The sequence below is a fragment of the Dipodomys merriami genome, unplaced genomic scaffold (genome assembly GCF_024711535.1).
Source record: "Dipodomys merriami isolate MVZ:Mamm:240054 unplaced genomic scaffold, mDipMer1.0.p SCAF_143, whole genome shotgun sequence".
Taxonomy (NCBI): Eukaryota; Metazoa; Chordata; class Mammalia; order Rodentia; family Heteromyidae; genus Dipodomys; species Dipodomys merriami.
Genome location: NW_027202749.1, coordinates 884,485 through 905,632, shown reverse-complemented (window position 1 = coordinate 905,632; position 21,148 = coordinate 884,485). Strand labels below are relative to the sequence as shown.

General features: G+C 58.1%; 1 protein-coding gene across 5 annotated transcripts; it reads left to right on the top strand.

Moving 5' to 3' along the window:
* The first annotated feature begins 2,954 nt into the window (after positions 1 to 2,954).
* Positions 2,955 to 19,644, top strand: Fam53a (family with sequence similarity 53 member A). 5 transcript variants are annotated; one of them, XM_070021664.1, is made up of 5 exons: positions 2,955 to 3,053; positions 9,103 to 9,339; positions 12,320 to 12,374; positions 14,340 to 15,070; positions 19,117 to 19,644. In XM_070021664.1, the coding sequence occupies exons 2-5, from the start codon at positions 9,262 to 9,264 to the stop codon at positions 19,390 to 19,392; spliced, it is 1,140 nt and encodes a 379-aa protein (XP_069877765.1). In that variant the 5' UTR covers positions 2,955 to 3,053; positions 9,103 to 9,261; the 3' UTR covers positions 19,393 to 19,644. The 5 variants fall into 5 exon arrangements, with proteins under 5 accessions (XP_069877765.1, XP_069877766.1, XP_069877768.1 ...); XM_070021665.1 differs by lacking the exon at positions 2,955 to 3,053 and adding an exon at positions 3,233 to 3,321; XM_070021667.1 differs by lacking the exons at positions 2,955 to 3,053; positions 19,117 to 19,644 and adding exons at positions 3,328 to 5,503; positions 13,429 to 13,613 and having other exon boundaries at positions 14,340 to 15,019.
* Positions 19,645 to 21,148: the final 1,504 nt, after the last annotated feature.

Genomic DNA, 21,148 nt, shown 5'->3' with positions numbered 1-21,148 from the left:
CTGTAACTGATTTGTACTGTTGGTAGATGGGACATGTGGGGTGATTCAGTAAGCCTCTTTCTCTAGCTCCTGATACACATACAGCCTTGGGGAGGCGCGGGCATCCTTTGGTGACAGTTGTGTCTAGAGATTTAAGTGGTGGACAGGCACAGACACCATCAGTCTTAGTTCTTGCCCACCACATCGTGGGAGGACCCTTGACTCAGCATCCTGGTTATGTATCACTGTATAGCCTGGCTGCTTTGGGTGCTCAGCAGACTGACAGCACAGATGCCGACTGGACTGAGGTCTGATCCTTATTCATCAGCACTTGGGGTGACAGAACGGAGACCCAGCAATGGGCTGAGTCTTGAGGGACATTCTGTCCATAGCCTGCCTTCCCTGGCTGGGCCCTTGGACTCTGGCAGTTCTGTCTACAGACATGATATAACTAACCCACGGCCATGACCACCTGTCACCGACTTGGAAAGTGATTGTTTTTTTGTTTTTTTTTTTTGGGTCCGGTCGTGGGGCCTGAACTCTGGGCCTGGGCTCTGTCCCTCAGCTCTTCAGCTCAAGGCTAGCACTCTACCACTTGAGCCACAGCGCCATTTCCGGCTTTTTTTTTTTTTTTTATGTGGTGCTGAGGAATCGAACCCAGGGCCTCGAGCATGCAAGGCAAGTGCTCTACCACTGAGCCACCTTCCCAGCCCCCGATGTTTGTTTTTTGCAGGAGGTAGACTGGCGGCTATGTTCGAGTAGTTTCCGAAGGCAGATTCCCTGGCTGGTGTTTCTGGCACATTCATAGGCTGTAGCACTGGGCCCCAGCAGAAGGCGAGGCTGGGAGGCTGCACTCAGATTGGAACTGAACTTGACTCTGAGCCTGGGGTGCCACAGGGTAGAGCCAGACACCCTTAAAGGTCAAAGGTCAGTTCAAAGGGTCCTGAGGGGCAAGGCGACTAGCATGGCCCTAAAATGTTTTTTGTTTTTGTTTTTTTTTGGGTCCAGTCGTGGGCCTGAACTCTGGGCCTGGGCACTGTCCCTCAGCTCTTCAGCTCAAGGCTAGCGCTCTACCATTTGAGCCACAGCGCCACTTCCGGCTTTTTTCTTTTTGCTTATGTGGCGCTGAGGAATCGAACCCAGGGCCTCATGCATGCAAGGCAAGCGCTCTACCACTGAGCCACCTTCCCAGCCCGCCCTAAAATGTTTAAAGAGGCTAGGATGTGGTTGGTGAATGCTTGAGGAGCTGGGTAATAAAGCCAAGGGTTTTCTGGGCTAGGTACAGTATCCTGCTTTGTGCTCTTTGTAGAATGCTGGTGTGAGACTACTGAACAGGCAGGCCAGGAGTGGGTTTGAATATTATCAAGTAAGTCTGAAATGAAATGGGTTTTAAGCAAAGATAAAATCTGGAGGTCAGGCCGGAAAGGTAGCTCAGTGGTAGAGCGCTTTCCTTGCATGAGGCCCCGGGTTCGATTCCTCAGCACCACATAAGCAGAAAAAGCCGGAAGTGGCGCTGTGGCTCAAGTGGTAGAGTGCTAGCCTTGAGCTGAAGAGCTGAGGGACAGCGCCCAGGCCCAGAGTTCAGGCTCCATGACCAACCCCCCCCCCAAAAAAAAAAAAAAAGAAAAATCTGGACGTCTACCAAGAGGCCAGGATCCCTACTCGGGCTAAGGGTGGGCCTAAGACCCCAGAAAGTTGAGGTCCTCGTAAACACTAGGGCTCCCATGAAGCTTATGAGACCCGGGCAGGCAGATTTTGGTGGGAGTGGCCCTGACATGAACATCGTAAGGCTGGTTACACTGGCAGAAACACCCCAGGGGTTGAGGGGCAGTGGGAAATGATCCTCAGGATCCCACCGGCTGTTCCCAGGGCGCCCTTCATGGAAAGGAAGAGGATTTCTGAGGGTGCGCACATGCGTGCGCTGGCATGCACCGGAGAGCAACACGTCTGCGGTTCTCTGCGGTACACCGGGTGTGCGAGTGGCGCTGGGATGTGGGAGGTAGGCTGTGGGACGCTCACTCGGGGAACTCAGTCCCAGGTGCTATGAGAGAAACAGCAATGGACCCCCACGGCCCCCCAGGACTTATCAAGAGAGAAGGAAGCCTGCACGCCCTAGCAGGCCAAAGCTTGAGTTTTGGAAGGCTGTATTTGTGGCCAAGAGATAGGCTGACATTTTCAGATTCCAGCACGCACCTGGGGTGAGGGGTGATGTGAGGTCAGGCTTTGGGAGGGGCCGATCGGGGGAGACACGGATCCTGGAGCCAGAGGCGGATACCGCGGATTAGAAGAGCTGATGGCTGGCCTTTGCTCGAGGGCTCTTAAGAGAGTGGGCAATCTTCAGACGGCTGCTAGTATCAGATGGTGTGTTTATTCCTTGCCAGTCCTGGGGTTGAGCTGCTTGTGCTCAAGGCTAGCGCTCTGCAGCCACTTCCAGCTTTACCCTGTGTCTGGTACCGAGGAATCGAACCCAGGGCCTCATGTCTGCTAGGCCAGCCCTCTCCCCGGAGCCACCTTCCCAGCCCTACTCTTGACCCCTTAGGCCCGAGTCCAGAGCCCGAGTTTTCCCTCACCTAGCGCCTCCCAAGCACGCTTCCGGGACTGGGGAGAGGACGTCACGCTCTAGCACGTCAGCGCGTGGGCGGGGCTTATGCGGAGGGCGGGCCCAACGACACGCGCTCCCAGGTAGTGGGCGGGGTTCAATAGGCCCCTCTCGCGTCCCGACCTAGGTCGGCGTCGCTCCTCCCGCTGGCGTCGCCCCCGTGCCCGCCCCCACGCAGGCGTCTCCCCGCCCACCGACGTCGCCCCTCCCACCCGCCGGCGTCGCCCCTCCCGGCTGCGCGGCCGAGGTACGCAGGCGGCGACGGCGGCGGCGACGCGCGGGAGGGCGGGCGGCTGACGGCTCGCGGCCGCGACGGCGGCCGCGGCGACGGCCAATGAGGGCGGTCGCGGTGGGCGGGGCGGCGGCCGCGGTTTTGTTCCGCCGCGGCTGAGGCGCGTCGTCCCCATGCGCGGACCGCGGCCTGCGCGGCCGGCGCCCCCGCCCCGCCGGGCCTCAGCCTGTCGCCCGGCCGCAGGTACCCTGCCCGGCGTCCGCCCGCCCGCCACGCGCGGGGCCGCGGGCGCCCTCGGGCCGGCGGGGCCCGGTTGCCGCGCGCTGTCAGCGCCCGCGCGTGACCTCCGCCCGTCGCGAGGCCCCGGAGCCCTCCGCGCCCGGCCCGGGCCGCGTCCCGCCGGCGCGCGCCGCCGCCTGTGGGCCCGGGAGCCCGGCCGGGCGGCGCCGGGGGCCGGGGCGGCGGGCGCTCGCCTGGGAGCCGGCTCCGGAGCGGCGTGGACCGCGGTGGTGTAAGTCCCGGCGAGGGCAGGCCCGCGGCCCGGCCGCCCCAGCCCGAGGGGCCCGGCCGGGCTCCGCGCGCTGTTGAGCCCGGCTTCGTCTCGCCCTCGCCCTCCCAGAGCTCGGGACCCGAGCCGCCCCCCGCGCCGCGGCGGCCTCCGTGGCCCCGGCTCCCCGGGCGGCACCCGTCCCAAGTGGACCCCGCACAGGCTCAGGAAGAGTGGCTTTCTCTAGTGGGTCGTTGCAGGGATCGCGCGGGGGGTGACGGCCGCTGTGGGGCTGGGAGCCCGCCCGGCCGCCGCGGCCTGCTGGACGGCCCTCCCCGGCCTGCCCGCTGCTGTGCCCTGGCTTGCTCAGGAGGGCCCTCGAGCAGACCGCCAGCCAGCCCAGCCCAGCCCAGGCCAGGCCACTCCTCGAGCAGACCGCCAGCCAGCCCAGCCCAGGCCACCCCTCGAGCAGACCGCCAGCCAGCCCAGCCCAGCCCAGGGCACCCCTCGAGCAGACCGCCAGCCAGCCCAGCCCAGCCCAGGCCACCCCTCGAGCAGACCGCCTGCCAGCCCAGCCCAGGCCAGGGCACCCCTCGAGCAGACCGCCAGCCAGCCCAGCCCAGCCCAGGCCACCCCTCGAGCAGACCGCCAGCCAGCCCAGCCCAGCCCAGGGCACCCCTCGAGCAGACCGCCTGCCAGCCCAGCCCAGCCCAGGGCACCCCTCGAGCAGACCGCCAGCCAGCCCAGCCCAGGCCACCCCTCGAGCAGACCGCCAGCCAGCCCAGCCCAGCCCAGGGCACCCCTCGAGCAGACCGCCAGCCAGCCCAGCCCAGCCCAGGCCACCCCTCGAGCAGACCGCCAGCCAGCCCAGCCCAGCCCAGGGCGCCCCTCGAGCAGACCGCCAGCCAGCCCAGCCCAGCCCAGGGCACCCCTCGAGCAGACCGCCAGCCAGCCCAGCCCAGCCCAGGGCACCCCTTGAGCAGACCACCAGTCCAGCCCAGCCCAGGGCGCCCCTCGAGCAGACCGCCAGCCAGCCCAGCCCAGGGCACCCCTCGAGCAGACCGCCAGCCCAGCCCAGCCCAGCCCAGGGCGCCCCTCGAGCAGACCGCCAGCCAGCCCAGCCCAGGGCACCCCTCGAGCAGACCGCCAGCCAGCCCAGCCCAGCCCAGGGCACCCCTCGAGCAGACCGCCAGCCAGCCCAGCCCAGCCCAGGCCGCCCCTCGAGCGGACCTCCAGCCAGCCCAGCCCAGCCCAGGGCACCCCTCGAGCAGACCGCCAGCCAGCCCAGCCCAGGGCACCCCTCGAGCAGACCGCCAGCCAGCCCAGCCCAGCCCAGGCCGCCCCTCGAGCGGACCTCCAGCCAGCCCAGCCCAGGCCGCCCCTCAAGCAGACCTCCAGCCCAGGCCAGACCAGGCCGCCCCTTGAGCAGACCGCCTGCTAGCCCAGCCCAGCCCAGCCCAGTCCAGCCCAGGCCACCCCTCGAGCAGACCGCCAGCTAGCCCAGCCCAGGCCGCCCCTCGAGCAGACCACCAGCCCAGCCCAGGCCGCCCCTCGAGCAGACCGCCAGCCAGCCCAGCCCAGCCCAGGCAGCCCCTCGAGTGGACCACCAGCCAGCCCAGGCCAGCCCAGGCTGCCCCTCGAGCAGACCGCCAGCCAGCCCAGCCCAGGGCGCCCCTCGAGTGGACCACCAGCCAGTCCAGCCCAGCCCAGGCTGCCCCTCAAGCAGACTGCCAGCCAGTCCAGGCCAGACCAGGCCACCCTTTGAGCGGACCGCCAGCCAGTCCAGCCCAGCCCAGGCCACCCCTCTAGCAGACTGCCAGCCAGCCCAGCCCAGGCCACCCTTCGAGCGGACCGCCAGCCAGTCCAGGCCGCCCCTGGAGTGGACTGCCAGCCAACTCAGGCCAGGCCAGGCCGCCCCTGGAGTGGACTGCCAGCCAACTTAGGCCAGGCCAGGCAGCCCCTCGAGTGGACTGCCAGCCAGGCCAGGCCGCCCCTCTAGCGGACAGCCAGCCCAGGCCAGGGCAGGCCGCCTCTCGAGTGCCCTGCCAGCCAGGCCAGGCCAGGCCGCCCCTCGAGCGGTCAGCCAGGCCAGGCCAGGCCGCCCCTCGAGCGGTCAGCCAGCCCAGGCCAGGGCGCCCTCTAACAGACCACCAGCCAGCCCAGGCCAGGGTGCCCCTTGAGTGGACCGCCACATTTCTTGATTCAGGTTAGATTTGGGGACCACAGAAAGGACAAGTTTTATTCGAGATGGAGAACATGCCAGAGCAAGTTTTTTTTTTTTTTTTTTTGAGTGTATGCATTGGGAACTTCCAAGTTGTAGAGACATTTGCTTACATACATGTGGTGTGCACAGGGCTGGGAAGGTGGCTCAGTGGTAGAGTGCTTGCCTTTTATGCATGAGGCCCTGGGTTCGATTCCTCAGCACCACATAAGCAGAAAAAGTTGGAAGTGGTACTGTAGCTCAAGTGGTAGAGTGCTAGCCTTGAGTCGAAGAGCTAAGGGACAGCACCCAGGCCCAGAGTTCAGGCCCCATGACTGACAAAAAACAAAAAAAACCCAAAACATGTGGTGTGCACAGACTCCAGTCTGAGAGAAAACAATTCTACTGATACATAGAACAGGAAACCTTAGGTTTATGTATATGTATTTTAAGAGTTTTCTTTTTTTCCTTTTTTTTTGCCAGTCTTGGGGCTTGAACTCAGGGCCTGGACACTGTCCCTGAGCTTCTTTTGCTCAAGGCTAGCACTCTACCACTTGAGCCACAGCGCCAATTCTGGCTTTTTCTGTGTATGTGGTACTGAGGAATCGAACCTAGTGCTTCATGCATGCTACGCAAGCACTCTACTGCTGAGCCGCATTCTCAGTCCGAGTTTTCTTTCTGAAACATTGAAAACCTTAAAAAGTTAAGAAGTAGTAGAGTGCTTGCCTAGCAAGCGTGGCCTCAGGTTCAAACTCTAGTACTGCCAAAAAGAAAAATAAAGGAATTTATTTTTTTGAGACAAGACCTCATTATGTAGCCCAGACTGGCTTCAAACTAGGATCCTCCTGTCTCAGCCTCCCAAGCGTTGGTATTGCCCACAGCGCTTTTATTTTTGAGAGCAGTTTTAGCCCTGCCACAAATTGCATAGAAATACTCCCCCTTCCCCTACTCTTGCAGGCCCATTGTCTAACATAGCCACCAGAGTGGTACACTGTGTGGCTGAGAATCTTTGCTCACATTATCACCCAGAGTCTGTAGTTGACAGCAGACTTTACCCTTTATATAGGTATAAATAAAGTCTTTTATTTTCATATGTTGTGCTGGCAGTATTGGGCTTGAACACAGAGCCTTACACTCTTACTTAGCTTTTTCTGTCACATTTGGCATCTACCCCTTGAGCCTTTTTCCCCTGCTAGTTAAGTAGCGATCAGAGTGTCGTGGGATGTGTCTTCCCGCAGTGTGTGTGGAGTGTGACACTGCAGTACCCTGCCCTCTACCTCCTGCAGGGGGATGACTGCCACCAGCAGTGGCAAGGAGGGATGTGGCTCCCTTCTCCGGATCTGTACCCTTGGGGTTCCCAATTAGCAGTGTAGCTAATTACCTCCAAGGATGGGAGTTGGAAGCACCATCATTTTTTGTTTTTGCTTTCCAAACAGTAATGGCAAGTTATTATTGTTCATGCATCCTGGGGTCTGATTCTCAAGCAGCTCAGCCTAGTGTGGTCCATGTTGTGCCTGGTCCTCGGGCTTTGCACACAAGAGCAGTAGGGGCTCCCGGGCCTGGCCTGGCACATCTGGGGTGTGTCCTGGAAGTCTTACGCAGTTACAGCATTGTTTCCTCTGGAGTCTGTCCCCAGCTTCCTTCCTTTCACTGCCAAGTTGAGAACTAGATTGCATCTTCCCATGAGGGGAGTGTCATGGCCTCTTCAAGTACGTTCTGAAAACACCATGCTCATAACTGATAGCCGATAACTGATGTGCAACAGGGCATTAGTCATTGGTCAAGTGACTTATTTAAGGGATGAGTTGGGGCATGGCCCTAGTGGTAGAGCGATTTGCCTAGCATGTATGAGGCCCTGGGAGTCAGTCTCCACTACTAGAGAAAAAAAACCATAGTATCTCCTTCTGTTGTCCAGGCTTGCCCCTGCTCATGGACTCTGCAGTTCTCCTGCATCAGTGGCCTGAGTAGCATATGTCACTATGCTCCACTTTCAGACATGTTTTGAGTTACAGGCTTGGCTCAGGTGTTAGAGCATAAGCTGACCAGATGCTTGAACTCAGGGCCTCCTGTTCTTGCTCAACTTTTTCTACTCACAACTAGTGCTCTGCCACTTGAGCCCTACACCTAGTTCCAGCTTTTTGCTGGTTAGAGAAGTCTTCTGGACTTTCTGCCCTGGCTGGCTTGGAACCAAGATCCTCCATTATGGGATTATGGGTGTGAGTCACTTGGCACCCAGCTTTGTGTATATGTAAGAATGAGAAGTGTTGAATCTTGTTGAAATCATTCTGGCGTCTATGACAGTGTTCATATGTTCTTCTTAGATCGGTTGATCTTATTTTGGTGACAGGTTTGTTTTGTTTTTGTTTTTTTTTTTTGGTCCGGTCGTGGGACCTGAACTCTGGGCCTGGGCGCTGTCCCTCAGCTCTTCAGCTCAAGCCTAGCACTCTACCACTTGAGCCACAGCGCCATCTCTGGCTTTTTTCTTTTTGCTTATGTGGTGCTGAGGAATTGAACCCAGGGCCTCAGGCATTGCAAGGTGAGCACTCTACCACTGAGCCACCTTCCCAGCCCTTGGTGACAGATTTGTAAAGTTGGATGTACCTTGGCCTGGGAAGGTGGCTCAGTGGTAGAGGGCTTCCCTTGCATGCATGAGGCCCTGGGTTCGATTCCTCAGCACCATAAGCAGAAAAAGCCAGAAGTGGTGCTATGGGTATGAGTCATGATCACTTTTCAGGCTGCCTCACTGGATGGAGGCAGGGCTTGTGTCCAGGAGCCCTAGCATGCCCCCCGCCTTGCCCTGGACGGATAAGCCCCACTTGCTTCGGTGGTGGTTCTTCTCTTGGCTCTCTCAGCATCCAAGAGTTCTGTTTTCACATGTTTGTTCTAGTCTTGTGTACCTTGTCAGGTGAGGGCAAGACCCACCACAAGTGGAGGGTTTCCTGCCTTATGTTGGTTTTCCCCAGTTTGCCGCTTGTGTTTTCCCGCCTCTCTTTGCTTCCTGAGCTGGCAGCCCTGGGCAGCAGCTCACCCTCAGTAGTGAGGTCTGAGCGTGGTGGAGCTGTGCGTGGGAGGTAGGCAGCAGCTGCGTGAAGGGTGTGGGCCCTCGCTGGGCTGCAGAGCCAGGACCATGAATCCCCTTTTGTCAGCCTGACCGCTTGCTTCTGGCTGGCCCGGTGCAGAGCTCGTGGAGCTTTCCCTGCCTGACCTCCCTCAGTGGGAACCCCAGCTTCAGGGGCCAGAATGGGAGGGAAGGGCCTCTGTAACTGGAGCAGGCATGGGGCTGGGGACCAGGGCATTCTGCTGAGGCACTCACAGCTGGAACTTCCCGCTGTCACTGGCTCTTCCCAAGTTGATTGCCCTTTTGAGAGCAGGGCCTGGAGATGTTTTCCTTCTGTTTCAGACCAGGCTCTGGAAGGGGCCAGTTCTAATGTGCACCTCACCCTTGGTCCATTATCCAAAAGATCCCATTACTAGAGGTTTTAGGAGAGAATGTACTTGGTAGTTTCGAACGTGGGACTGTATTGGTCAGTCAGAGACGCCAGAAACAGTCTGCGCACACGGGACTCCACATCTACCTTCAGTCACATGGTGATTTCTCTTTACAGAGACACACATCCCCGAGGAGCCTGTAGAAATGGGTTGTTCATCTGTAAAATGGAGACCTAGCCCTGAGATTTAGCTAAGACCCACAATGGCCTGGGCCTTCTGACATCCGATGTTGTGGAACTCCAGCACCTGTTGGTGTGGACAGAGAGGCTCTGACCATGGTCACACTCATCACTGAGAAGCTGCAGAACCAGAGACTGGATGACCTCAGCCGCAGGGTCCTCCAGGCTGGCCCGGTAAGTAAGTTAGCTTTGGGACCACAGCAGGGCACTGTCTACTGTGGTGTCCTGGGGGATGGCTGTGCTAGAGGGGGAGCCTCCTGTCATGAGCTGACGGCCTGGCTGGGTGTCTGACCAGCACAGAGTACTTATAGTCCCAGCTTCTCCCAGCTAGAGGGTCAGGGCAGTTGAGTCTGTCTTAGATTTTCCTCACCAGTTTCCCCACACCTGAACTTGATGTGGACCCGTTCATTTTCTCACCACGGTGGTAAAGTGAACTTGACATGTCACCTTCAGGACCCGTTGGCCAGTTAAGCTGTCAGTGCAGGAGGAAGTGACTGGTCTCCAGCGTCCAGTCACCACACAGCACAGGCACCGTGCTTGGAGGGTCTTTGTGGGGTGGGGTCCTCAGAGCTTCCCTCCTGTCACCTGAGCAGATGACATTTGGGCTGCTTGCACTTTTGTGTGCTCAGAATGATGCTGCTGTGAACATTCTCACATGAGTTTTTGTGCAGACCTGAGTGAATGTTCTGTGGGTGCATACCTGACCTGAGTGGATGTTCTGTGGGTGTATACCTAGGGGGGAGGGCCAGGGTCTTACAGTACCTTGTGTTCAACATCGAGAAGAGCCAGACCACATTGTTTTATCTTCTCTGGCGGGGCTGAGGATTCCTATGTCTCCGTTCACATGAGCACTGTTGTCAGGGTTAGGGTCACAGCCATCCTGGTGTGAAGGCACCTCCCTGTGACTTTCATGTGCAGCTCTTAGTGACTAATGATGGCAGATCTTTTCCCTTGAGCATCTTCATTGAAGAAATTGCCAGCCGGGCACCGGTGGCTCACGCCTGTAATCCTAGCTACTCAGGAGGCTGAGGTCTGAGGATTGTGGTTCAAAGCCAGCCCAGGCAGGAAAGTCTGTGAAACTCTTTATCTCCAATAAACCACCAGAAAACCGGAAGTGGCGCTGTGACTCAAGTGGTAGAGCATTTGCCTTAAGCTAAAGAGCTGAGGGACAGTGCCCAAGACCAAAGTTCAAGTCCTACAACTGACTAAAAACAAAAACAAAAAAAAAGAGACTCAGGGACAGTGCTCAGGCCTAGAGTTGAAGCCTCACAACTAACAAAAACAAAAATTACACTTGAAAATGTAGATTCACATATTGAAGTTGTCTTAAACACACACCCTTAAAGATTTATTTTTTGTGCTGGTGCTGGGGCCTGGTCTTGGGGCCTGAACCCTGTCCCTCAGCTTTTTGTTCAAGGCTGGCACTCTTACCACTTAAGCCATAGCTCTACATTTAGCTTTTTGTTGGTTAATTGGAGTTAAGAGTCTCTCACAGACTTTTCTGCTCAGGCTTTGAACTGCTTAGTCTCCTGAGTAGGTAGGATTACTGGCAAATACCACTGGTGTCTAGCTTTCCTTAAAGATCATTGAGTAATTGAAGTATCAGTTTTCAAAATAAATTTAAATATTTAACTTAAAACTATAAGTCATGAAACATTTAGCACCTCCATTGCTGTAGCCACATTGCCTGCCAGCCTGTGTCATTTGTGTAGCCCCTGAGCACTGCTGTGTGCTGGGTGGACGGCGTGTGGGTCCTTGCGCCTGGTGTGCCGCCATTGGGGTTCAGGTGTGGCAGACTGCTGGGACGTGCCGGGGCTGCAGCGGGGCCGGGGTCTTTGTCAGGGATGGCAGTGCTGTTTATCGGGACCCATTACTCACGCGTGCCTGGCAAAGCTGCCTGCACCTGCTGGCCCACATCCTCTAGAAGAACTGTGTCTTCCCTGTCTTCACCAGCTTCCCGGTCCCCGCTCCTCCCAGCAGCCTGTCCTTGTTCCCTTTCCCCAGTCCCAAGGCCCCTTCCCTAAAGCCCTGGTTTTACACCTTGGGCCCGAGGCACATCCGGCCCTTCCTGCTCTGCCTCCTGGTTCTTGCAAGACCCCAGGTCCATTGTGGACATGTGTTTTCCAGCTGTGCTATTAGGGGTGCAGCCCGTGCCCAGAACTTTCTGTTTATATGACATCCTGTCTGTTGATAAGCATCTTTCTAGAGATCACAAACCCCAGCTTTCAGTTTACTCCATTTATGAATTTTCTTTCTTTCCCTAAGCTGGCCTCTGCCGGCTAGAATCCCAAGGGCTAGAATCCCAGGCATGGCCCCAGAAACCAGCTTTCCCGAGTGCTGAGACCCCAGGTCTGGCCTCTGTCTGGCCTCTCTCTATGGAAACAGCACAGTTCCTGAGACTTCATGGGGCTTGCCACAGTGCCTCCCCACCACATCCAGTCCTGCCTGTGTGTCCAGGGGTGGCTGCCGTCTCCAAGACCAGCACCACTCCGACCGCCCATACTCTGGTCTGGCCTGTGTGTCCAGTGGTGGCTACACGTTCTAAGACCAGGGCCACTCTGACCTGAGGCTCCTTCTCATGATGAAAGGATCACAAATGGGAAGGGCCCCACGGGCCTGCCTCAGGACCTTCTTGCTGAAAAGTAAGGAAGTGGTGAGGTTGAAAGATGAGTGCAGCTCAGCGCTGCTCCAAGGAAAGATGTCAGAGCTTCAGGAGAATGCTGCGGGTGAAGCAGGCTTGCAGCTTGGCGCAAAATGCATCTTCAGGGCTGGGCAGGTGGCTCAGTGGTGGAGCGCTCGCCTGGCATGCCTGAGGCCCTGGGTTCCATTCCTCAGCACCACATAAGCAGAAAAGAAAAAAGCCGGAAGTGGCGCTGTGGCTCAAGTGGTAGAGTGCTAGCCTTGAGCTGAAGAGCTGAGGGACAGCCCCAGGCCCAGAGTTCAGGCCCACGACTGGACAACCCCCCTCACCCCCACAAAAAAAATGCATCTTCACCCAGTTAATGTGTTCCATATATCAATGCTCTTTGCATTAATTCTCAGAAAGGAAGTGTAGGGAGAAATAGTTTATTGTAGTGATATAAGCATATGACTATTTCTCCTTTCTATTCTTGTGTTAGCTGCAGTACTGAAACCTCTCTCTTACCACTTTCAGTATTCTGCTGAGAAACTGAACAGAAGTGGCCATTTGTTCCCTTTGGAGGTTGGTGGTAAGTGTCTCAGAAGTCCTGACAAAGTCTTTGGGGCTGGATAATACATGGATGAGCAGGGTGGTTAGGCCCAGGGGAAGCTTTTCTCTCTCTCTCTCTCTCTCTCTCTCTCTCTCTCTCTCTCTGTGTATGTGTGTGTGTGTGTGTCTTGCATGTAGTCATTGGCGCAGGACCGGCCAGGGTCAGCCCCCAGTAAGGCCTCACCCTTCCCTGCTGGAGGCCGTTTGGCGTTTGGGTGCGGCCAGAAGGCGGCCTCCACCTTCCTTGGAGGTAATGGCCACACTTGTAGCATCCTTTAGCCACTAGAGATAGTCACCTGTTGCCTTGCTGCAGCTTTGCCAAGCACGGATCTGCCCATGCTTGCCCTGGCTTCCCCTCACCCCTCAGAGGGGGCCTCCGAAACCGGGTCACCCCTGTCAGCCCCGAATGCAGTGGTTGGTACAGTGCGCAGTGCCCATGCCATGCAGAGCTGGCTGCCATTTCCACCCTGGGAGGCCCTAGCTGGGTCCATCCTCTGCTGCTGCTCTGCATCCTCCTCATTGCATCATGTGGAGACATGACGCCTCGTCCCTGCCTGCTTTCCACTGGGTCACAAGCAGGGCGCTTGCACGTGCCTTTCCTCAGAGTGGACTGGTGTCTCCCACAGTGCCTTTCGTTGTCAGGAAAACATAGAGAAGCCACCTTTTGAGAGATCAAATTTGGAGTCTTTATTGGAGGGACTCCTGCCTCAGAGATCTGCAGCCTTGCACAGCTTACACAGTCTTTAAAGACAAAGACCTCATGCTTGGGGTGGGGGCTAAGCAAGAGCAGACCGTATCGGGACACACTCAGGTACAAGCTCAGGTACCAGCCAGACTTTTCCATCCAGGGAAGCTATGCCTCAACCTTCCATCTAGGGGAAGTCTTAGAGGCTTCTGAGAGGCGGGTGATGCAAGTCATTCAAGGAGAGGCAGAATCAGAGCATTCTCTATGTGAGGCATTTCTCTGAAGCAGATCTCCGCAGCTCACCTAGAGCTAGGCATCTGCATTCAGTGGTGGCCTCTCTCACCTCTAGGCTGTCTGGGACTGGGTGGAGAGCGCCTTCCACTCAGCAAGGGGCACAGGATGGCTGGAAGAAGTCACTCACACCCAGCTTCCTCACCTCATTCCCTACTGGTTTTATGTACTTGGAATCAAATCATTGAATCCTCATCGAAAGAGCTACTTTGGACCCTTACGACCAAGAGCCTGTCCAAGGAGGTGTGAATGCTGGGCTGGGTGCCAGAGCTGATACACGGGAGGAAGTGGGTCTGTAATGGGGGAGGGAGGATCAGAGCTTGAGGCACTGAGGCTTGTGAGCTACCGATGGAGCTCTAGATGCCCGAGGGGCTGCTGAGGCTGCTGGGCTACAGGGGCCAGAGGGGGCTCCCCCCTCCACTCTGCTCACACTGTGGGGCAAGTGTCCCACAGAACCGCCAGTCAGCAGGGAGCCGTCACCAGTGTTGGAAACTAGAGATGCCAGTGTCTCTGCCCTGGTCCGCAGCTGTGTGCTGCGGCGGGGCAGGCTGCTGTCTCTGCGGGCCTCGCCGCTCTGCTGAGGCGGAGGCCGCCTCCCCTCGCACTAAGGACCGTGGCTGTTTGAGGAAGTGGCTCTGGTGGGAAGCAGTCTGATGATTCAGGGTGTCTTGGGAAGGAGTTGGGCTGTTGTTTTTAGGAAACAGCTTTGCTGAGGAGGCACTGACTTACCTCCTAAAACCAGGGGTTTTCTGCAAAGATGAGCCAAGCGCAACAGCAGCTTGGCAGGAAGGCTCCGATGCGTCTGCGTCCTGTGTCCTGCGTCGACCCGGCCACCGTGCCCGGCCACACGGTGTGGCTGCCAGGGGAGCAGCAGGCTCCATTGGTTTGGCTGGGCTGTGTGCTTGGTGCCCTGCAGGTTGGGAGAGTGGCCCCAGCTGCTTACCTTTGCTGCCCCTCGTGTTTCCGTAGGAGACAAGAGCCCCTGGCCAGCCTTGCGTGGAGGACCGCCTATTGGGAGCCCTGGGGCTACAGGCTCTGCGTGCCCTTTCCTGCCAGCCCCGTGTGCTGTGGCTCATGCGGACGGTGTCCAGTGGAGGCCAGAGTCGCCAGGCCCATGCCCAGGCCCGGGCAGCACTTTGGACCTCTGTGAGAATACAGGGCCCCCCGTGGCACCACCGACTAAGCGGCACTGCCGGTCCCTGTCAGAGCCTGAGGAGCTGGCTCGCTGCCGCTCCCCGTGGCGGCCCAGCGGCTCCAAGGTCTGGACTCCAGTGTCCAAGAGGCGCTGCAACAGCGGCGGGAGCGCCACGCTGCGGCGCGGCGGTGGCGGCAGCCTTGGGAGCCTGGGCCTGCCCAGGAGCCCCACCTCGCCCCTGGCGCCCCGGCCTGCCTCTCCCAGCAGCGGTGGGGTCGAGAGCAGCGAGGGCGGCCTGGCCTCAGCTCCCCGCTGCCCTGAGCAGCCTGGCTGGCTCTCCAGGCGCCGCCTGTCGCTCTCCCAGGAACACCTTGCAGATACGGGTGCTCACCTGCTTTCTGCCAGCAGCACCCCAACGTCCACGCCCGAGCTAGGCCGGCGCCACGGCCTGCCCCGGTGCCGCTCGCAGCCCTGTGTGCTCAGCGGAAGGAGACGCCGGCGCAAGAGGCAGCGGGAGGGTGCCAGGTGGACACGCCCGTCCTTGGACTTCCTCAAAATGACGCGGGTGAGGCTGCGCTGGGCTTTCTGAGTGCCTGGGGAGCAGGTGGAGAGGGGGTGGGCCTCAGGGCGAGGGGCGGGCGGACGAAGGTGGGAGTGCGTGTGGCAGGTCTGCACCTGGACAGAGCCCCGCACGCTGGCTCGCCGGTGGCTTTGGCCTGGGTCCGGGGAAGTAGAGAGGAGCTGGGGGAGCACGTGGGGTTGATGGGGGAGGAGCTGACTGAGCTCTGGAGTTGGGGAAGCAGCAGGGGTGTGTCTGCTTGGTGATGGGTGGCCTTGGCTGGCTGTACCTTGCCTTCCACCGCTCACCATGTCTCCGCTCCTCTCGTCTCTGTGAATGGCACGCCCCGTGGCTCCAGGAGGGAGCAGCTTGAGTGTGCCCCACTGAGTCCCCAGGGATGTGTGTGCGCAGCGCATGGCGGCCACAGCCATGTGTGATATCTCCGCCGCCGCCCCCCTGCTGGGGAGCGCCTCTCGCGGTGGGCTGTCTGGATGGCACACTGGTTTCCACACGGGACACCGCAGGTGCCTGCACCCTCGCAGCCAACCACACGCTGTGCTCTGCTGCATTCAGATCTTACAGAATAGGGACAGGCGTGATTCCATTGTTTTCCTTCCAGTGAGACCCTCATGTGTGCTCTGTGTGTGCTGCATGTGTGGGCCATGTGTGTGTGCTGCGAGTGTGAGCCGTGCTGGCGTTAGTGCTGTGATGGGGAGGGCTGGCTGACCACTTTCATCTCCTGTGTGGTTTTAGTCTCAGCGCCACTCATCCTCCCTGGGTGGGGCCTCTTTCTGACAGACACCCAGTGTTACAGTGAGCCGGAATCAGGGTCTGTCTGTTCCCTGGATGTTTGGGGAATTGCCAAAAGGCCCCCTGCCCCTGGCCCAGATTTAAACCTGTTTGTGCAAATTGATGAGGGTTTTCAGGTTCACTTTCCATTTGTTTTAGGTACTGTATCTGTGAGAGGTGGCCCCTCTTTTTTTTTTTTTTTGGTCGGTTGTGGGGCTTGAACTCTGGGCCTGGGCGTTGTCCCTCAGCTCTTCAGCTCAAGGCGAGCGCTCTACCACTTGAGCTACAGCGCCACTTCCGGTTTTCTGGTGGTTTATTGGAGATAGGAGTCTCACGGTCTTTCTTGCCCGGGCTGGCTTTGAACCGCGATCCTCAGATCTCAGCCTCCTGAGTAGCTAGGATTACAGGCGTGAGCCACCTGCGCCCGGCTAGTGGCCCCTCTTTTTAACCTTAGGGTTTATTTTGGGGGAGAGAGTTGTTCACTGAACCCTGTGACTTGGCACCCCTCTGGAGCACCTGAGGCTGACCTCTGACCCCCCCCCCCCCCCAGTGTGGGAGACGTTGCCGGGGGTCGTGAAGTCTGATGGTAAAGGAATTGTACAGCGCAGCCCCCTCCTCACCCTGGTCCTTATTCTGGGCACTTCCCCTCCCCTCACTGCCCCGGACTTATAAGGAGGCAACATTACAACACTGTTTGATCAAGATGTGGCCACCTGGGGCTTGAACTCTGGGCCTAGACTCTGTCCCTGAGCTTCTTTGGTTCAAGGCTAGTGCTCTACCACTTGAGCCATAGTGCCACTTCTGGCTTTTTCTGAGTAGTTAATTGGAGATAAGAGTCTCACAAACCTTCCTGCTGGGGCTATCTTCAAATGATGATCCTCAGATTTCAGCCTCATAGCTGGGATTACAGGCATGAGCCACCAGTACCCAGCCACTCATATTTTTAAGAAATAGGTTCTTTAGCACATTTCTTCCCAGAGTCACTTATTTTTGTTGCTGTTTTGAGACAAGGTTTTGTCAGGTAACTGGTCTCAGCCCTGCAGTCCTCCTGCTGGGCCTCCTGAGTGTTGAGCCCTGTGCCTGCCCAGATCTGTATATTTGTTCTAGTGCCCGGGATAGGGCCACAGTTTGGCACTCACTAGCTTTCCTGATTACCGCGAGCACTCTGTCACTTGAGTCATGCCTCAGTCTATTATTTATTTATTTTTGCCAGTCATGGGGCCTGAACTCTGGGGTCTGGGCGCTGTCCCTCAGCTCTTCAGTTCAAGGCTAGTGCTCTACCACTGGAGCCACAGCGCCACTTCCAGCTTTTTCTGTTTATGTGGTGCTGAGGAATCGAACCCAGGGCCTCATGCATGCAAGGCATGCACTCTACCACTGAGCCACCTTCTCAGCCCCTCAGTCTATTATTATTACTTTTTTTGCCAGTCCTGGGGTTTGAATTCCGGGCCTGGGCGCTGTCCCTGAGCTTCTTTTATTCAAGGCTAGTGCTCTAACACTTGAGCCACGGCACCACTTATGGATTTTTCTGTTTATGTGGTACTGAGGAATCAAACCCAGGGTTTCATGCATGCTGGGCAAGCACTCTACCACATTCCCAGTCCAATGTAGTATTTTTTGTTGACTAATTGGAAATGGAGCCTTTTTCTGTCTGGGCTGGCTTTGAGCACCATAATCTTCCAGCTCCTGATAGCTAGGCTTATGAGCTGGAGCACGGTTGCCTGGCTCCAGATTTACTTTTCACAATTGGACAACAAAAACAAAATGCGTGTCAGTTTGTCCTGTGGAGACAAAAAAACTTCCTTCAAAGTACTAATTTCAAATAGATCTGCTGTCCCAAGTGTGTGTGTGTGTGTGTGTGTGTGTGTGTGTGTGTGTACGTGTGTGTACGTGAGTGCTGGTCCAGGGGCTTGAACTCAAGGCCTGAACATAGGCCCTGAGCTCTTTTGTTCAAGGCTAGTACTCTACTACTTGAGCCACAGCTCCATTTCTGGCCTTAATTGGAGATAAGAGCCTCAGTCTTTCCTGCTTGGGCTGGCTTCCAACTGCGATGCTCAGATCTCAGCCTCCTATGTAGCTAGGATTATAGGCGTGAGCCACTGGTCCTGGCCAGGGGCGTGTCTATTTGTTCACCTCAATCTGCTGTGGAGATGTTTCCAGGAGAGCTAGCCAGGAAGTAGATTTTCTATGAGAGGAGGCATTTGCTGCTTAGAGAAGTGTTCAGTCATAAGTGCTGGTTAGCACGTGTTCTGAGCTTGTCCTCCAAGTGGCCACTGTTGTTCCCATCCAGCCTTGCCATGTGTGGGGTCTGTGTGCCATTACCATGTCACTGTTGCCACACTCCTTCTAGCGGCCCCAGCCATGTGGGGCTGTGTCCCAGGCCAGCATGGCTGACCCTGAGCAGGTGGAAGAGAGGCAGATATGGGGTATGGTGAGTGGGAGTGGGTGTTGCAGAAGGGAGCGTGAGGGCTGGCCATTTAGCGGCGTGGGGACACAAGGCCTGGCCAAGCTCATGGCTGGCTGCAGCCATGAAGTGCTGTGGACGTGGGAGGGACCAGGAGAGGTGGCTTGAGTGGATGGGGTCTGTCTGCAGTCAGCGGGGAGCTCTGGAGTCTGGGTTGGATTGGAGCTTGAGCTGACTGGGCCTGAGCAAAGAGAGAGGACAGCATCTGTCCATCTGTCCAGTGTGGCATCTGGGCAGGTCCCGAGCACTGTCCATGTTGTGGGTGGTGTGTGCCAGGCGGCCTGGGCCCTGGACAGGGCTGGGCCAGGCTGAATCGGGGTGGAGTGGGGGAGCTCTTCTGTCAGGTGGTCCTAGTCTGCCTGTGAGGAAGGAGGTGGGGCAGGGAGCAAGCCTGGCGGCGTGGTGTGCGGGGGGGGGGGGGGAGGGTGAGGTCCAGCTGCCTGAGGCCTCTACAGCGCTGAGTGGGCCCGGTGGGTGTGGTGGACCGCTGTGCAGGGCTCTCCCGGCCTTGTCCACTTGCCTAGGACGAGACTGAGGCTCTGGCCTGAGGCCCACAGCGAGACCCCATGTGCCTGGGGCTCATCAGGCATCAGGTACCCACAGACACAGCATCCTCCGTCGGGCCTAGCTGGCGCTGGGGAAGCCCGGGGGGCCTTGGTGCTGGTAGGGCCGAGGGCGGGTGAGCAGCCAAGTGCTGACATGCAGGCAAGGCCTGGTGCTCTGTGACTGGGGGTGCCCTGGTGGGCGTGGGGCACCTGTGTGACTGGAAATGCTTTCAGCCATGGCTCTTCTCTTTCAGACTTTGAAAAACTCAAAGAGCCTTTGCTCCCTGGACTACGAAGATGACGATGAGGATGACACCCAGGCAAAGACTGTTGTGTCCTCTCCCTGTGACTCGCAGGACCTAGCGGGCCTGGTCACGCCCAGCCCCAGCCCCGGCCTGTGGACCCCCAGGGAGCAGGCCGCGGGCCGGCGTGAGGGCAGGGGCAGCGGGGACTGGGGCAGTGCCGGGGAGGAGGGTGCCCTCCCTCGGGACAGCAGTGACCTGGATCTGGAGCAGATTGAGAACAACTGACTGCGACCGCCCCGCTGCCCAGGACCCCCGCTGCCCAGGACCCCCGCTGCCCAGGACCCCCGCTGCCCAGGACCCCCGCTGCCCAGGACCGCCTGGCGGAGCAGCCCGGGTATTTTGTACAGTGGAGGCATCATTTTGATTCAGTTTTTCCTAAAGAAGTATTTTGCATTTTATGGCTTTTACAGTTGGGGAGAGCGTCTCTATTTTGAAATGAGTTTTCAGAAGGGCATTCTATTAAATGTGATTCTGCCAGAGTTGGCACGAGTGACATGCTGCGGCCGCCAGTGGTGTGCTCGCCTCTCCACCCCCTACCCCTGCGGAGAGTTCCTGGTGTTCGGGGGCATTTTCTGTCCTTGGCTTATGTCACGTGATGCTGGTGACCTGCAGGCTTGAACCCCAGGCTTTCCAGTGATGGTGGCACCAAGGGCCTGGTGCAGGAGATTCCCTGGAACACATGCTCTGCCCTGGGCTGCGAGGAGGCTCCCAGAGTGACCCAGAGCAGCACCTTCAGTGCCTGTCAGTGAGCTCAGAGCTCTGCACTGACCCCCTCCCCTTCACTCCCAGGCCTGAGGGCCCGGCAGCTTGCCACATTTCAGCCGACTTCCCTTTCACTTCTGAGCCCCGGGAGTCTTCCCAGACCTCTCATAAGGAGCACTCTGCGGAGGAAGGAGAGTGTGAAGCAGGCAAAGCAGTCATCTCTAGAAAATCCCCTGTGAGAGGTGGCAAGCTCAGACCTCCCGGTCCCCCCTTGTGAGAGGTGACAAGTTCAGTCTACCCTTGTGAGAGGTGATAGGTTCAGTCCCCATCTTCTGGCTGTCTGGGGTGCAGGTCATGGTAGTTGGAGGCCAGGGGGCTCCCCGCTGGGCAGTGGGCTGGCGGCACGTGGCTTGCACCCACAGGTGCCCATGTTCAGTGGCATCTGAGCTGACGTATTTATACACATGATTGATGTGGCCGTAACTCTCATTCATGTCCAGGAATATATATTTTTTGCTAGACCCTGGGCTGCTGCCAGGAGGCCCTGATACTTGCAGAGGTCAACTCCAACCTTGACTGCGAGCAGTATCCCATGAGGCTGGCTGGTCAGGATGCCTCCTGGGCCTGGCTTGAGCCATGGGGCTGTGTCTGCATCTCTGCACCCGCTGAGCAGCTGGTGTCCTGTCTGGATCACGGGGTCACGGTTTTGGGAGCATTGGTACACATCCTTGCCCCAGGCCAGGCCGGTCCGGGGACCTGTGCTGAGAACCGCTCGCTGTCTAGGCAAAGCCCCACTCTGTAGCAGAGGAAGACCGGGGCTGCCCGGTGTCCTTCCGGTCTCAGGGTCTGGCCCATTGGCTTCCAGCTCACCGCTCAGCTGGCAGCCACCCCCACACAGGCGTGGGGCACCCTCTGGATAGTGGCCTTCCTCAACCCCTCTGAGTGGACAGACGGACCAGCCGCCTTGCTCTGCTCCACACAGCCTGCTCACCCCAGGCCTGGGCAATGGCCAGGCTGGTGCCTCTGCATAAGGAGCCCCCTCCCAAGCCTCCCACCCTCCAGACCCTCCCTAATGGCCATTCTTAGTCCATGGTCAAAGCCTGGTCCCCACTGAAGCTTCTGGGTCCCACTTGCAGCCCCTTCTGCATGCCTGGCTTCCAGCCCGTGCCACCACTCTGCCTCCATTGTCCTGCTCTGGGCCCCGGCTGCCCTGCCTCCCGGGGTTCAGATTGTTGGTGCTGTCCCTGCCCCCCTGCTGTGGGTGCTCCTGAGGCTAGAG